General features: G+C 41.4%; 1 protein-coding gene across 1 annotated transcript in view; it reads left to right on the top strand.

Moving 5' to 3' along the window:
* The window catches only part of CCDC112 (coiled-coil domain containing 112), a 31,561-nt gene that overhangs the window by 12,367 nt on the left and 1,757 nt on the right, over positions 1-17,437 (top strand). The window contains exons 3-8 of the mRNA XM_006927533.5: positions 3,470-3,591; positions 6,964-7,053; positions 9,693-9,768; positions 10,183-10,573; positions 15,407-15,820; positions 16,545-16,640. Coding sequence (XP_006927595.3) covers positions 3,470-3,591; positions 6,964-7,053; positions 9,693-9,768; positions 10,183-10,573; positions 15,407-15,820; positions 16,545-16,640 — 1,189 coding nt within the window. The remainder of the gene's footprint in view (positions 1-3,469; positions 3,592-6,963; positions 7,054-9,692; positions 9,769-10,182; positions 10,574-15,406; positions 15,821-16,544; positions 16,641-17,437) is intronic.

The following is a 17,437-nucleotide window of genomic DNA, read 5'->3' as shown; positions in this document are numbered from 1 at the left end:
ATGCATGAATTTAGATACAACCGGACTCTAGGATAGGAGTCGGGCTTATGTTTACCTCTAGATACAGGATAAACCATCAAGTGGTTAAGGGCCCTATCTATAGCAAACCAGTGTAGATAAATGCCAGTGTAGATACCTCGTTTATGAGTATGTGTTGGTTTTATAGCTCCACTTCGGCTTTCTTCATTTTGTTGTAAGGTTTTGGAAAAAGTCATGGAAAGGGTATTAGAAAAATCCATTGGTAGAGTGTCTCTAGCCAACAATTTTCACTGAATACAAAAAAACCAAAGACAGTTTATCATAGTACAGATCTGTTCTGTTTTTGGCACAGGTAATGCATTCACATGGTTCACAAATGAACGTATATCAAAGGGTACACAGTGGAAAGTCTCTGTTTCACCCTGGACCCCAGCCACCTACTTCTTCCTTCAGACAGCCACTAGTTTTAGCTTCTTGTGTATCCTTCCACAGAAGTTTTATATGCTAGAAGGAAATAAAAATACATATTCAGATGTTTCCTTTTTTATGTAAATGGTAGCATAATGCACACACTAGTCTGCATCTTGTTTTGCTTTTTTTTTTTTTTAAGACTGCATCTAAGATGCCTAGGAATTATTGATTTTTATCACACATGATAATGGCATTATAGTGAAGTCTAATATTTACAATCTCCCGAGAGGCACGCTGAAGTATGCTGGGGTGAGATTACATAATGTAGTGGATTTACTTCAGAAGGCTTAAGTAAAAAAAAGAGAGAAGAGAGGGGAGAGAGAGAGAGAGATTACAAGGAAAAAGAGCCAGGTGAACCAAGAAAGGTAACATCGTCCAATCAGAGTGATGTGAGGGAATGCGAAGGGAGACATTCCAGCCTCTCTACTTTGGGACATGTCTAACATTTGGCTGTAAAAACCTTTGATGGAAGAAGAGTGGATCTTGGAGTTCTTTCCCTATCAGCATACAGAACACAGTACTGCTTCATGGTATTCCCGGGCACAAGGTCCCCCCCCCCCCCCCCCCCGCCCCGTAATTGATTTAACTTGCCCCATAGCAGTGGGCATTTAGGTTATATTCAGTCTTCCTTCGTCATAACTAATCACTATAGCTGCATGGGTCCATGCTGTTTTGCATATGAGTGAGTGTATCTTTCGGAAAAAGTCCTAGAGGTAGAAATGCTGAGTCAAAGGCACATGGGTTTGCAGATGTAATAAATACTGCTAAATTGCCCTCCATAGCAATTTGCAATTCCACCAATAATGTGTGAGAGGACCTATTTCCCCACAGTTTTAGCAACAGAGTATATTACTTACACCCGTGATTTTTTGCCAATCTGATAGGTGTACGCTGTTACTGTGTTATAGTTTTTTTTTTTTTTATGTTTATTTATTTTTGAGACAGAGAGAGACAGAGCATGAATGGGGGAGGAGCAGAGAGAGAGGGAGACACAGAATCGGAAGCAGGCTCCAGGCTCTGAGCCATCAGCCCAGAGCCTGACGCGGGGCTCGAACTCACGAACCGTGAGATCGTGACCTGAGCTGAAGTCGGACGCCCAACCGACTGAGCCATCCAGGCGCCCCAACCGTGTTATAGTTTAAGTTTGTGTTTCTCCTACTGTGAGTGAGGTTGAGCATCTTTTCATGTGTCTAGCTATTTGTCTCCATTAGTACATTTTGAATGTCTTTGTAGGTGAATATTTTTTTTTATTATTTTTTTTTTTTAACGTTTATTTATTTTTGGGACAGAGAGAGACAGAGCTTGAACGGGGGAGGGGCAGAGAGAGAGGGAGACACAGAATCAGAAACAGGCTCCAGGCTCTGAGCCATCAGCCCAGAGCCTGACGCGGGGCTCGAACTCCCGGACCGCGAGATCGTGACCTGGCTGAAGTCGGACGCTTAACCGACTGCGCCACCCAGGCGCCCCTGTAGGTGAATATTTTTAATCCAGGAATGGCAAAACATAACTTACTATCATAGCATATCCTGTGTCCATGCAGACATTTCTAGATGATCGTATAATTTCCCCCACCTGCAACCAGAGCCGAGGTGGGCTTCTCAGCACAAGACTCCAGTAACCACCCTCAGTCCTTTAGAGTTCATGTGTAGACCGAGATCCATCTGACATCTCCCTTCTACCTGTTACTTCCTCTCCCATACCCACATACTACGGTGTGATCTTCTCAGCCGTGGGGGCAGCCGGGTAGGGCCCAGGGCAGTCTCATCTGTTTACCCCGCTGCACCTTATAAATATTTAACTTTTTTTTAATGGATGGCAAAATGGAGAATCTTGGGAAGCTCTCCCTTAAATAGTTGCCCCTCACGTTGTATGAAATTAAGTCAACGGCCAGAGACCTTCCACCATTCATTCGATACAGGATTACTGAAGAAGAGTTTGTGTTAATTTCTGGGAGAAAGAAAACAGGTGTTGAGAAAATAAATGTCTGTCTAACCAGAAAATCTTCTTGCTAGTATTTGTTTTGTCTTACCCCGGAGTTCAAACAATACTAGATTTGCTTACTTACTGGTAGATGGGCTAAATCCAAGGACCAAAGATGGCACAGAAGAACCTTTGAAGTCAATGTAGACAATATCCCTAAATATACTAAAATTCCTATCTATGTAGATGGTTTGCCTCCTGAAATTTTATTTTTATTAATTATATTGTCTTCCATTTCCATGTTATATTTCTACTGCCTGCCCTCGTGTAATATAATCACAGCCCTATTTAGGTAGTAGAGAGCTGTCATGATTCACATTTTAGTGATAAGGAGGTTCACCTCAGGTGAGGTTAAAGGTATTGATTCAGTTTACAAAAGCTAACTGTATCTCCCTATTGAAAGCAGCCATCAGCAATGGTGGTCATTTTCAGGTTACAATGAGATTGAGTTGGAATCAAGAGCCAAATAGCTATTATATTTTTATTTATTCTATTTAATTTATTTATTTACTTATTTTTTAAAATGTTTATTCATTTTTGAGAGAGCGAGTGGGGGAGGGAAAGAGAGAGAAAGAGGGACACAGAATCTGCGGCAGGCTCCAGGCTCTGATCTGTCAGCACAGAGCCCAACATTTGGCTTGAGCTCATGAACCGTGAGATCATGACCTGAGCCACAGTGGGACGCTCAACCGACTGAGCCACCCAGGCGCCCTGCTACTGCGTTTTTATACTTGATCTTAGCCAAAAGGCTGAAAAGCGATGCCCTGCTATTGTATCTTTAAAACAAGTCCATGACTGCCTTTTCTTAAACTCACATTTTATAATTTAAATAACATTTCAGATTACTTATGATTATAATTGAACTTGACCCTTTTCTAACTACTATTTTGACTCCTTAGCCTTATTAATTCTAGTAATTATATTTTGACTCTGTAGACGAATTAATCTGTAAGTACTGATTATAATGAGTGTCTTCATATTTTAAACAATTTAAAAGATATTTCAATCACATTTATGCCATTTATTTCTTTTCTTAAAGAGTTATTAACATAGAAAAAGATAAACGCAGTCATTTCTACAACCAAAAATGTGACTTTAGAAGCGAGCAGAATATGCTGGAAGAATTGGAAAATAAACTGATCAACAGCAGGAAAACAGAAAGTAAGTTGAGCTCATGATGAACTACAACCTGTTGAGTAACATCAGGCTGTAGTTGTTTTACTTTGCCTTTGTGCATTGACTGTGTTACATTCTCTATGAAAGTACTTTCTAGTTGGTAGTGTCTGTCTTTCAGGGATGTGTATTTATTTTCTCAGGTCACTATTTGGTCATTCGAACTAGATTGTTTTCTGTGTGCGTTTCTTTCTATGTAATAGGAAAAAGAGGGTTTTGGTTTTGGGTGGCCAAACCAGTTAAACGCCATTAAAATATCTTTAATGAAGGGAAATGGGTTCCTTGGCTCTGATCTTTGCTCATCGCTCTGATACTGTCAACTGAGTAAGTAAACAGCAGCAGCCGCAGAAGCTGTTTGTAGCAGCGGTGTGCAGTGGGCAAGTTACACAGTTGCTTAAACCTGAGTTTACTTGTCTGTGGCAGAAAACCTACCATTTTGGCCTCAGGGAGCTGCCTGTGCGTCCAATAAGACAATATATGAGAAAGTGCACGGTAAATATATTCTGCTGTTTGTTATGAATATTAATCATTGTTAACTGTGTACTAAGTGTCCCCCTTAAAAGATTTTACAGGGGCGCCTGGGTGCTTCAGTTGGTTAAGTGTCCGACTTCAGCTCAGGTCATGATCTCACGGTTTGTGAGTTTGAGCCCCACGTCGGGCTCTGTGCTGACAGCTCAGAGCCTAGAGCCTGCTTCGCATTCTGTGTCTCCCTCCTTCTCTGCCCCTCCCCTGCTCTTACTCTGTCTCTGTCTCTCCCAAAAATAAATAAAACATTAAAAAAAAAAAGGAATTCTACAAAAATATCTTTTGTTGTAGACTTTATATGTTGCAAAATCCTTACGTTCTAATAAAAAAAAACTGCTTAGCATTGCATAAAGGAAAAAATGGTTATCAACTAAGCTTTATAAAATATTAACACTTATATGAAGAGTAGACTGCTTATGGTATTCCTTTACAGTCAATTAAAAAATTCTTAATAAATTTTTTCTTGCAGAATATAAGATTGCAGTGTTGTAAAAAGTCATCTTCTATCAGGTAGTAGCAAAAATCATTCTTCCTCCTCTGTTGGAATGACGGCAGGACCTAAGATAATTACCAAATGTTCAGTTCTCCTCTTTGATTCATGGAGAAATCTAAGCATCCTTAATTTAATATTTCTTACTTTCTCTCTCAGTTCTTTTATAGACTGAGAGACTGATATTTTTGTGTCTTTTTTTTTTTTCAAATTTTTTTAATGTTTATTTATTTTTGAGAGAGACAGAGACAGAATGCGAGTGGGTTAGGGGCAGAGAGAGAGGGAGACACAGAATCTGGAGCAGGCTCCAGGCTCTGTGCTGTCAGCACAGAGCCCGATGCGGGGGCTCAAACTCACGAACTGGGAGATCATGACTTGAGCTGAAGTTGGACACTCAACTGACTGAGCCACCCAGGCACCCCTGATATTTCTGTCTCTTAATCATACCATTACTAGAGTGTCTCCATACTGTGTGTTTCCTTTTTTTGGGGGGAGGGGGGGTAGGTTTCACACATGGAGCCCAATGTGGGGCTTGAACTCACAGCCCTGAGATTAAGATCTGACCTGATATCAAGAGTCAGACGCTTAACTGACTAAGCCACCCAGGCACCCCTATGTGCATTCCGATTTTTAAGGCAACTTTATTTGTATCTTTTCATTTCCCATTGTTATACCATTTTTCCCTTCTTTATTTGCACTTTGGGCTTATCTAAGAGAGGAAGGAATGCATTACTTCAGTATAAGCATGTAGAAGTTTCTTCTTCCAATATTACAACTTAGAAGTAGTAAATACCTTTTTCTTGCCTGAACTATCACACCACAATTTTGGCCTGCATTTATATACTATTGTAATTAATGGTTTGCCCATACATAATGTCAATTCCATAGTGAATAATTAAAAGATCATTTGCCCTGTGGCAGTGTCATTGTAGTTGATCCGACTATGGCAAAAACAAAACAACTGAATGCTTTCCTAGTACCTACACTTTGATGGAAAAGTTACCCGACCTAGAGCTGCAACCGTGAATGAATGAGACCCTATAAAATACACTGGATAAGTTTCTGATTTTATGGAACTCTTGGATTTTAGTAAAAAGTAGAAGAAACCAAAGTCACATATATACATTGTTTGTTTTGAACGTTAGCACTGTCTCTGGTCCTATGGGTAAACTTTTAAAAAACTAATTGGGGGGCACCTGGATGGCTCAGTCGGTTAAGCAGCCGCTTTCGGCTCAGGTCATGTCTCACGGTTTGTGAGTTCAAGCCCCGCGTTGGGCTTTGTGCTGACTGAGTGGAGCCTGCTTGTGATTCTCTCTCTCCCTCTCTCTCTGCCCCTCCCCAACTTGTGCTTTCTCTCAAAATAAATAAAGTATAAGTAAGTAAATACATAAAACCTAATTGGTTCTGAGGACTTTTGGACAGAGCTGTTTGATGGTTTATGCTCATTTGTGGGAAAGTTGCCAGAAAGTAAAGGGGAAGCACATAAAATACCCAAAGATGATAAACAATAAATAATAATATCAATTATATGAACATATGTCTGTGAATATATATTAGCCTAATAATTTAAATAAACATTAAAGTAAGGTTATTACTTCAGAGCAAAAATACAAAAGATGAATCCAGTCTTTCTGCTGCTGCTACAGAACATCTAAAAATGTCTGTGAGACCTTCATCTGCTTTCCAGGCTTTTTTTGTGGGCCTAGTGAGTGACTCCAGGCTAGTCCCGTGGTTGAGGTAGGCAAACGGTAGCCTAAGTACCACTCCTTGGCTGCTGGGCATCTCAAGGTCATGGCTGGTGTCACTGTTACATCACATGTCTTATCAGCCCCTGTCTTGGAGGATGTGATTAGATGAAATTAATTCCCATTAGGAAGTTTGTCAGTGTTCATAGAATTAATACTGGTTAGGCAGTTTTAATATGCCAACGATAGAGTTGAGATCAAATTCTATTTCCGTAAATTATAACAAATTCAAAAAGAAAGAAAAAACTTTTTAAAAACAAAACACGACCACATCTAAGCTACTGTTCTCTGTGTTCATGTGTTCAGAGCAGTGTCCAATCACTCAATCCCCAAAGAGTTAAAAAAAGAGAGAGAAAGAACATTTCCTTTTATGGTAAGATTTAACCCATGGTGCTTTTAAATACTGGAGGAGATTGGGAGATGCTTTATTTATTTGTTTGTTTATTTATTTGTTTAGAGTACTTAAAATGTTCAGGCTGTTTTGACACAAATAACCTTTTTTTGTCCATTATGTAATTGCTCTTGGCTGTCTTTTACTAAGTGATGGTGATCAGTCTTACAACCACCTCTGTCGGTAAAGTACATACTTCTTCCTTATAGGAGCAAAAATCCAGCAACAATTGGCCAAAATACATAACAATGTAAAGAAACTTCAGCATCAGTTAAAAGATGTGAAGCCTACACCTGACTGTAAGTAAATTTAGATTTTATGTTCTGTCTTTTGTATTAGTATTGCCTGATGCTTGTTAGAATTGTTTATACTTTCCTAATAAGCAGGTTTTCTGTTTGGCCTTAATGGAACTCAGCCCTACTTTATTGGTTAGGGATTAATAAAGATGTATTAGGTAATTACTTCTAATATCTGGTGCTGATGTAATTGCTTTAAAATGCTATCACACCCTGGGGCGCCTGGGTGGCTCACTTGGTTAAGCGCTGGACTCTTGATTTCGGCTCAGGTCATGATCTCATACTTGCGGGATCGAACCCCGCATCGGGCTCTGCACTGACAGTGTGGAGCCTACTTGAAATTCTCTCTCCCTCTCTCTCTTCCCCCTCCTGCTGTCTGTGTGTCTCAAAATAAATAAATAAACATTTTAAAAATGCTATCATATCCTTAAAAATTATGAAGCAGATAGAACAGGTAATGTTGTCACCTACAGGATGAAACTTTTGGTTTGGAGGAGTTCAGATTCAGCTGACAAAGAGGAAAAAGACTAATTTCCTGATTCCTAAGCCCAGTGCTTTTCCCATCATTTACTTTTTGAAATAATTACCTTTCAAATAATTGCATTTAGAATACATAAGGAAGCGGTTAAGTAGTATTGGGGCAAATGTCAGCCATTTGGAAAAAATGAAACAGCGTCTTTACCTCCCTGCATACACCGACATTCATTCCTGAAGGATCAAATCCCTTATTCATTATGTGATTGTGGGCAGATTGCTTGATCTCTCTGAGCTTTTATTTCCTTAGCTGTAAAGAGGAGATAGTCATAGGACCTGACTCAGGAGTCTTTGGGAGATAGACAGTGCATGTAAAACATTTGTTCAGTGTTTATAATCTAGGAAGCACTAATAAAAAAAAAAGTAACTGTGACTCTCCTAATTATTATTTATTAAATTCATACATGAAGCCATAAAAATCCTAGAGGAGAATATGAGTTAATATTTTTATCATTGTATTCTAGTTTATAAGAATGACAATGAGAAGCCATAAAGACAAGAGTGAACATACCTGACTACTTTACAAAAAAGCCCCAAACCATAAAGTTGAAAAACAAATTAGGAAAGTATCAGCAATACATATGTAACTTATAAAAAAACTAATATCCGTAACATATAAAGAGTGCTGACAGGGGCACCTTGGTGGCTCAATTGGTTAAGTATCCAACTCTTGATTTTGGCTCAGGTCATGATCTCACAGTTGTGATATCGAGCCTTGTGTCTGGCTCCACGTTGAGCATGGAGACTGCTGAAGGTTCTCTCTCCTTCTCCCTCTGCCCCTCTCCCCTCCTTGAGCTCTCTCTCTCTTTCAAAGAAAAAAAAAAGAGTGCCCACAAATTGGAGCAACAAAGGTAAATAACCTAATAGAGTAGGGGGTAAAGATTATCAGGTGCTCGTTTATAATAAGAGAAATACAAAACACATGTGAAAATACTGCTTAGGCTCATTAATAATCACAACAATGTCACTGAAATCAGTCATGATAGGTTTGGCCTCCCGTTTTGGAAACGGTTCGAGGTGTGCAGGAGGGGGCACTCAGGAACAGTAAGTCGGTAGAGCCTCCCAGGAGGACAGTGCGCCAGCGTCCTCCACACCATGAGGTGCGTATGCTGTTTTATTTGGCATTTCAGATTTCTCTGTTATCATCTGAAAACATCCGAGCATGCAAAATCAGTACACAAAAATATTTAGCATGGCATTGCATCTATCGAAAGGTTCATCGCTTGGAGAATTAATTAAATGAATTAGGGTAGATGTAGACAATGAAAGACTATGTAGCCATGAAAAGAATGAGGGGGACATACATATATACTGATATGGAAAGTTAGCCACATGTGTTTAAGCACATTTTGTTAAATAAAAACCGGTTGTCACAAGACAGCATGTGTAGTGTAACACATTTCTATGGGAAAAATAATGATATTAAGGTTTAATAATATGTGTGTATAGGAATAAATTTATAGTCGGAAAAAAAATGCAGCCATAAACATTAGCTTCATAAAAGTGCAATTGTCTTATCCTTTAGGTTACAAAGCATTTTTTTTTTTTATTTTTTTTCAACGTTTATTTATTTTTGGGACAGAGAGAGACAGAGCATGAACGGGGGAGGGGCAGAGAGAGGGGGAGACACAGAATCGGAAACAGGCTCCAGGCTCTGAGCCATCAGCCCAGAGCCCGACGCGGGGCTCGAACTCCCGGACCGCGAGATCGTGACCTGGCTGAAGTCGGACGCTTAACCGACTGCGCCACCCAGGCGCCCCTACAAAGCATTTTTAAGCTAAGGTGTGACATTCCCTTTTCTCCCAACATTTAATTCTTAGTCATATTAAAATATGACATAACAGGAGTGCCTGGGTGGCTCAGTCGGTTAAGCGTCCGACTTTGGCTCAGGTCATGTTCTCACGGCTTGTGGGTTCGAGCCCTGCGTCAGGCTCTGTGCTGACAGCTCAGAGCCTGGAGCCTGCTTCGGATTCTGTGTCTCCCTGTCTCTCTGCCCCTCCCCTGCTTGAGCTCTGTCTCTGTCTCCTTCAAAATAAATAAACATTAAAAAAAATTTTTTTTAAAGATATGACATAACAGTTTTTTCATATTTTTTTGTTTTTTTACAGTTGTTGAAAAGCTCAGAGAAATGATGGAAGAAATTGAAAATGCAATTAATACTTTCAAGGAAGAGCAGAGATTGATGTATGTTTCAAACTCATTTTAATATAAAATTATTGACATTTATGTTTCACTGCCTCTCAATAGGTTGTTCACAAATCATTTTATTGTTCTGTATTTAATATAGGTCTTACACAAAAGCAGTATAACACCTCTCTTCTTTTGTTTTAGGTTTCAGGCTGCTTTTTATGTTTAAACTGAGTTTTCATTCATGTTCGGACAAGATAATGTCCCAAATAAGAATTTGAATGATGTTTTTGTTTTTGTTTTTGTTTTTTATTCTGAGGAAACTCTTTTGAGGCTTATAATGTTAATAATTCTAAGTGGAGACGATGACACAGAAAGAGTCAGGAATAATGAAATTTGAGGGTGGAAAAGGAAAGGTTCATATGGATTGGTTTGTATCTTATTATTGACAATTTACCTTTAAAATTGTAGGTATGAAGAGCTTATTAAAGAAGAGAAAACAACCAATAATGAGCTGAGTGCCATATCAAGAAAAATCGACACCTGGGCTTTGGGTCATTCAGGAGCAGAACGTGCTTGCAGAGCAGCGTCGGGCAAGGTTCCTGTAGACAAAATGACGCCAGGCACCCTTCCGGAAGAAGTGGTAGATTTTGAAAACTTCCTTCAGCAGACAGGAGGGCGACAGGGGGGCTGGGACGACTATGACCACCAGAACTTTGTAAAGGTGAGAAACAAACATAAAGGGAAGCCGGCGTTTATGGGAGAGGTTCTCGAAAACCTTCCTGCAAGAACACAGGATGAAGTTCAGCAGCATGAGAAATGGTATCAAACCTTTCTGGCCCTGGAAGAAAGAAAAAAAGAGGTAAGAATCATTACAAGAGCTGTCATCTGTTGTATGTTTCTGTCTTCTAGGCACTGTGCTACGTAAACTCTTTGACACTGTCTAGTCGTTAATATTACAGCCTTTCCGGGAAGTGTGTTTAGAGTCCCCTCCCCCCACTCTTTTCAAAGAGAAACGGAGGCCGCGAGAAGGTAAACATTTTACCCAGCCAGTGAAGTACAGTTGTATTTCCTCAAGGCCAGACACTTCTACCCCAAGAAATAAAACAGCGGTCCAGAAAACTTCGGACTGTGGGCAGAACCCTCTGTGTGCACCTGAAATGTGGGAAATCCAGAGCTGTTTTAGGCTTTTGGTAGAAGTCATCTTACCACCAAGGCCAGATTGTTGTCAATAGAAAATAAAGAGGCAGTAGGAAAAAAAAGTGTCTTTGATTCTTAAAACCTTCTTTGAGTTTTGGAGCTTAAGCCTCATTGCCTATTTTATTTTACTTTATTTTATTTTAGTTTAGTTTAGTTTAGTTTAGTTTAGTTTATTGTTTTAGATAGAGGATGTGAGCAGGGGAGAGGGGCAGAGAGAGGGAAAGAGAGAGAATCCTAAGCTGCCTTCCATGCCCAGTGCAGGGCCCAACGTGGGGCTCAATCTCATAAACCATGAAATCATGACCTGAGCTGAAATCAAGAGTTGGACCAGCCACCCAGGCACCCCTCATTGCTTATTTTAAAGACTCAAAAGTTTGGCTACCCAGAGAAAAGGGTAACTCTTAATGGTAGCAAATACCTGACAAGTTGCATTTTCACAATAATATTATTTTGGCTTTGGTTTAAATCAGGACTTCTCAATCTTGGCACTGTTACTATTTGGGCTGGAGAATTCTTTGTTGTCCTGTGCGTTGTAGATGGTTGGCAGAATCCGTGGCCTCCACCCTCAAGGTGCCATTAACACTCCCTTAGTTGTGATCATCAAAAATGTCTCCAGACATTGCCAAATGCCCACTGGAGGGCAAAAATTGCCCCTGGTTGATGGTCGAGGTCTGAGTCACTTTTTTGTGGACTTCAGCTATAATAAACATCATCTAGGTTCAGCAAAGGTATGACTGTTCAACAGATGACATACCTAAGGAGCATTAAAGAAATGTTGATTCCATGTTTAAAGTTTTTTTTTTAATGTTTGTTCTTGAGAGAAAGAGAGAGAGAGTGAGAGCAGGGGAGGGGCAGAGAGAGAGAGGGAGACACAGAATCTGAAGCAGGTTCCAGGCTCCCAGCTGTCAGCACAGAGCCGACGTGGGGCCTTTGGGGTCGAACCCAGGAACTGGGAGATCATGACCTGAGCCTAAGTCAGATTCGCTTAATGGACTTAGCCACCCAGGCGCCCCTACATGCTTTTAATGTAAAATCTTAAAAGGGGCTTGGGTGGCTCATTCGGTTAAGCATCTGACTTCGGCTCAGGTCATGATCTCACGGTTTATGAGTTCGAGCCCTGCGTTGAGCTCTCTGCTGTCAGCATGGAGCTCTCTTCAGATCCTCTGTCCCCCTCTCTCTGCTCCTCCTGTTCTTCCTGTCTTTCTCTCTCTCTCAAAAATAGATAAACATAAAAAATAGCTTTTAAAAATAAAACCTTAGGGAAAATAACTGGGGTTCATTGTTGTGTTTTTTTCCTTCAAAATAAGTTGAATGTAGGAAAATTGATATTTGGGACTTTAAGAAAATTTTTTTGAAACAAGTCTTTTTTAAAAATTTGTTTTAAGAGAGAGAGCACATGTGCAAACATGGGAGAGGAGCAAAGAGGGAGAGAGAGAATCCCCAAGCAGGCTCTGTGCTGTCAGCACAGAGCCCAATGAAGAGCTCAATCTCACAAACTGAGATCCTGACCTAAACCGAGATCAGGAGACTCTTAACCGACTGAGCCACCCAGGCGCCCCTGAAACAAGTCATTTTAAAAACCTCAAAATAGCAAGCTATTAAAAATTATTTGGGCCTTTTTCCCAGGATACTGAAAACATGGGGTCCCTGGACCAGCAAAATGGTCCATGGACCAGGAAAGTCAGCGTTACCTGGGGACTTGTTAGAAGTCATAGGGCCCCAACCCCAGACCTAATCTGAACTCGGGGTGTGGGACCAGCAGTCTGTGTTGTCACAAGGCCACTTGGCTGTGCTGTTACGAGCTAACGTTTGAGAGCCATCTCTCCAGGGAAGGGAGCAGACACAGTGCTTCTTGTCATAAAGGTAAACCACCTGGATTCTAGCTGGCTCTTCTTCCCAGCCGCTCTGTATCCTGGTGTTTGGTGACAGCCTGAATGTAGGAGTGAGGCGGATGGAGTATGCAAGTTGAGGGGCCATTTACTGAAGTAGGACATGGTGGAGGAGAAGAGAGAAGCTTGGGGGAGAGCGTCAGGAATGTAGTTTAAACTCTACTGAGTTTAAGATGATACGTGGGAAATTTTCCATTTGTTTCTCCCACGTCCCTTCACATGTCCCGTGTTTTGCCCCAATGAAGATACTTACTTTCAGACGTGCCCTGAACCTTCTGGCCTGAGTACCCTTGTTTGTCCTATTCTCTCTTTCTAGACCCTCCCTTCTTTGTTTTCCCCTCCACCGCCAGCCTCTCAAAACCCGCCCAGATCAGGTGTTACTTCCCGCTTGCCCACTCACACACAGGAGGCCCCCTCAGGATCCACAGACACCTCGTGTATACCTCTTTTATGATGTGCGAGGGCACGTTCTGTGTTCTGGTGTGTTTGCACCTACCTCATCTAGAGCAGTGCTTGATCCAGGGACTGGCTGGGTTTGTAAAGTGTTACGGGTTTCCAGTAGGATAAAGCGATTGCACTAGAACCGTCTACTCAGTAAGCATACTGTTTGGTTCAGTTCCCTTTTTTTCCAAAGAAAACTTTCTTGTTGAAGAAAGCAATGCATTGATCTACATTCTGGCATGAATTCCCGATACGTTTGTGGGCCTGCACTTTGAGTAACTATGTACAAAGTGGCATTTGCTATTGTTTTAATCGTCCATGGCTCCGATCACTTTGCCTCGCGTATGGTACATATACCACAGGGATTTATTTAATGAATGAGTGATACACCATGAGAAAAGATGAAGAAATGGTTTCCTGACTTGAGGGCAAAAAATTCAGTAGATGTATCTTTTATGGCTGCCAGAAGGCCGCTAGAATTTTCAATAATATTTATGTACCCATATGTAATGCAGTGAAGCGATTTTACTTTTTTTCTTCACACCTCTGAATCATTATGTGCCAGGCACTGACTCACTTCATCTTCATGACAAGCCTATTTACAACAGGAGCAACACGAGGACAGAGAAGTTTAGTGACTCATCCAAGTTCACACCTACTAAATGTCAGAACCAGGGTTTGGTCCCAAATAGCCTGGCTTCAGACCTCATGCTCTCAAACAGCCCATTTTTATTTTTATTTCTTAATAAAGTTTATTAATTTATTACTTGTGAGAGACAGAGAGAGACAGGGAGACACAGAATCCAAAGCAGGCTCCAGGCTCTGAGGTGTCAGCGCAGAGCCTGATGCAGGGTTCGAACCCATGAACCATGAGATCATGACCTGAGCCGAAGTCAGATGTTCAACCAACTGAGCCACCAGGTGCCCCTCAACCAGCCCTTTTTTAATTCCTCTTCTGATATTTGACCAGAGAAACGTCACTCAGAAAGTATTCTAAGCCTAGAAAGAGGATTTGGAAACAGAGCGAGATAATTGGAGGAAACAGATGTTCCCCATGAACACACAAGCAAAGGTGGTAAAGGAGAGAAGGATACCTGATGAGGTACAGTCCATGTGAACCTGGGGATTCAGACAGGAAGAGGAAGGCCAAAAGGATAAACCACTATTCACTGTTCAAAAGATACATTCATTTTTTATAAAACATCAGACAGGAGGAGGAAGGCCAAAAGGATAAACCACTATTCGCTGTTCAAAAGATATTCATTTTTTATAAAACATAAGTAGAAAATTGCATTTGCACAGGGGAAAAAAAAAGCTTTAAAACCTAAGGAAATGGCATTCTGCAATCAATATTCTTTCTAGAAAGATGGATTTGCTGGGGCGCCTGGGTGGCGCAGTCGGTTAAGCGTCTGACTTCAGCCAGGTCACGATCTCGCGGTCCGTGAGTTCGAGCCCCGCGTCAGGCTCTGGGCTGATGGCTCAGAGCCTGGAGCCTGTTTCCGATTCTGTGTCTCCCTCTCTCTCTGCCCCTCCCCCGTTCATGCTCTGTCTCTCTCTGTCCCAAAAATAAATAAACGTTGAAAAAAAAAAATTAAAAAAAAAAAAAAGAAAGATGGATTTGACGTTGCATTTTTTTAAAGTTTATTTATTTATTTTGAGAGAGCATGCCAGCATGAGCAGGGAAGGGGCAGAGAGAGAGGGAGAGAGAGAATGCCAAGCAGGCTCTGCTGTGTCAGCACAGAGCCCGATGTGGGGCTCAATCTCACAACCGTGAGATCATGACCTGAGTTCAAATCAAGAGTTGGACGCTTAACCGACTGAGTCGCCCAGGCTCCCTGAGGTTGCATTTTAAAGTGCTCTTGGTTAGAGGTGCCTGGGTGGCTCAGTCGGTTAAGCATCCACCTTCGGCTCAGGTTATGATCTCGCAGTTGGTGAGCTTGAGACCCACATCAGGCTCTGTGCTGACAGCTCGAATCCTGGAGCCTGCTCCGGAATCTGCCTCTCTCTCTCTCTCTCTCTCTCTCTCTCTCTCTCTCTCTCTCTCTTTCTCTTTCTCTTTGCTCCTGCTCTCTCAATAATAAATAAATGTTAAAAAAAATTTTTTTAAAGAGCGCTCTTGGTTATTAAAAAAGTTTTTCTCTTGCTATCTTTTTTAAATCACTTAGTCTATTCAGAACTGGAAAACCAAAAAGCAGCAAAAGAAGGAGGAAATTTTTAAGTTAAAGGAAAAGGCAGAGAACATATCTCTGCTCTTTCACAATAAAAAAGATAATCAAAAGCGAAAAGAGGAACAAAGAAAGAAGCAGAAATTGGCAGTTGAAGCTTGGAAAAAGCAGAAAAGTATAGAAATGTCAGTGAGGCGTGCCTCCCAGGTGAAAGAAGAAGAGGAAGAGAAAGAGAAGAAGCGACAGAAAGAGCACCAGCGCCAGTTTAAACTAAAATTACTACTGGAAAGTTACACCCAGCAGAAGAAGGAACAGGAAGAATTTCTGAGACTGGAAAAGGAGATTAGGGAAAAGACGGAAAAGGCAGAAAAAAGGAAAATGGCTGCTGAGGAGATTTCCAGGTTTCAAGAGAGAGTGAGTAAATAGGGTTCCTGAATCCGGTTTCTTTTTTTTTTTTTTTTTAAGTGTATTTATTTATTTTGAGGGGCAGAGGGAGAAGGAGAGAGAACACATGCGTGAGAGCAGGGGAGTGGCAGAGAGAGGAGGAGAGAGAATCCTAAGCAGGCTCCACGCCCGGCACGGAGCTCTACACAGGGCTCGATCCCACGAATCGTGGGATCACGACCTGAGCCGAAATCAAGAGTCGGACGATCAACTGACTGAGCCACCCAGGTGGCCCCCTGGATCTTTGATGCTGCACGTAGAGGTGTTACTTCCAGATTGAGGTCAGCGAATATTGAGTGCTTCTCATGTGCCAGGCCCGTACCCAGCATTCACATAAGCCAAATGAGAAAGCTGTGCTCCCTAATTTGTAGCAATTATAGTCTCCTGGGAAAGGGAGACGTTCAAGTGGGAGGCTGCAGTGGAAGGGGGTTAATTCCAATACGTGGGGTTTATTAGGAGAGAGCAGAGTGCGGTGCTGGAGGTGTGGCCTGGGCACTTGAGGCGTTAGATAGGCAGCAAGGGAAGCATTCGTAGCTGTGTCAGACCGAAGGTGATGCCGCAGTGGAGTCTTGAAAGAGAAGAAAGGGGGGATCCTTCCTGGCAGAGGGAACAGCATCAATGCTGCTTTGAAACAAATTCTGATCAACTTTGTTTTCTTAATGTTATCCTTCTTTTGTTGGTGTGTATTTTTTAGGATTTACATAAACTTGAACTGAAAATTCTAGACAGACAGTCAAAGGAAGAAGAAAAGGCAGAAAAACAAAGAAGACTGGCAAAATTAAAAGAAAAGGTACTGCCTGCTGAGATTTCTTTATTTTTATTGTTACTGTCCTGATTCCTTGATTGGTAAGGATACAAGCATAAAATCTATTTTCTTTAAAAACAATTATTTATTTTGAGAGAAAAAGAGATAGAGTGTGAGTGGGGGAGGGGCAGGGGGAGAGAGAATCCCAAGCAGGTTCTGCGCTGTCAGTGCAGAGCCTGACATGGGGCTCGATCCCACGAACTGTAACATTCTGACCTGAGCCGAATCGAGAGTCAGATGCTCAACTGACTGAGCCACCCAGTGACCCTAAAATCCATTTTCTTTATATTCAGTGCTCCATTTCTGTATCATTTCCTCTAAATTTCATACTTATGTATTTACATGTTACAAAGCACAGCTTAGCACAACTTAGGCAACTGTTGTTTGAATTCTGCCATTTCACATTATAAGTACCTTCTTTTATTTTTTTTTAATTTTTAAAAAAAATTTTTATTTATCTTTTAGAGAGAGGGAGACAAAGTATGAGCAGGGGAGGAGCAGAGAGAGAGGGCACAGAATCCAAAGCAGGCTCCAGGCTCTGAGCTGTCAGCACAGAGCCCGACACGGGGCTCAAACTCACGAACCATGAGATCATGACCTGAGCTGAAGTCGGACGCTCAACTGACTGAGCCACCCAGGCACCCCAGAAGCATGTTATTTTATTTACCCTGAATTAGTTCTCTCTTCCTAGTCTTCATTCTGTTTTTCTTATTTTCTGTATATGCCTCTATTTTAGACCAAGTGAGCTAGGCGCATGGCTTAATCTCCCTGGTAGGACTCAG

The sequence above is a fragment of the Felis catus genome, chromosome A1 (genome assembly GCF_018350175.1).
Source record: "Felis catus isolate Fca126 chromosome A1, F.catus_Fca126_mat1.0, whole genome shotgun sequence".
NCBI classification, from domain to species: domain Eukaryota; kingdom Metazoa; phylum Chordata; class Mammalia; order Carnivora; family Felidae; genus Felis; species Felis catus.
Note: the sequence above shows the minus strand (reverse complement) of the source record. Positions and strands in the feature narration are given on the sequence as shown.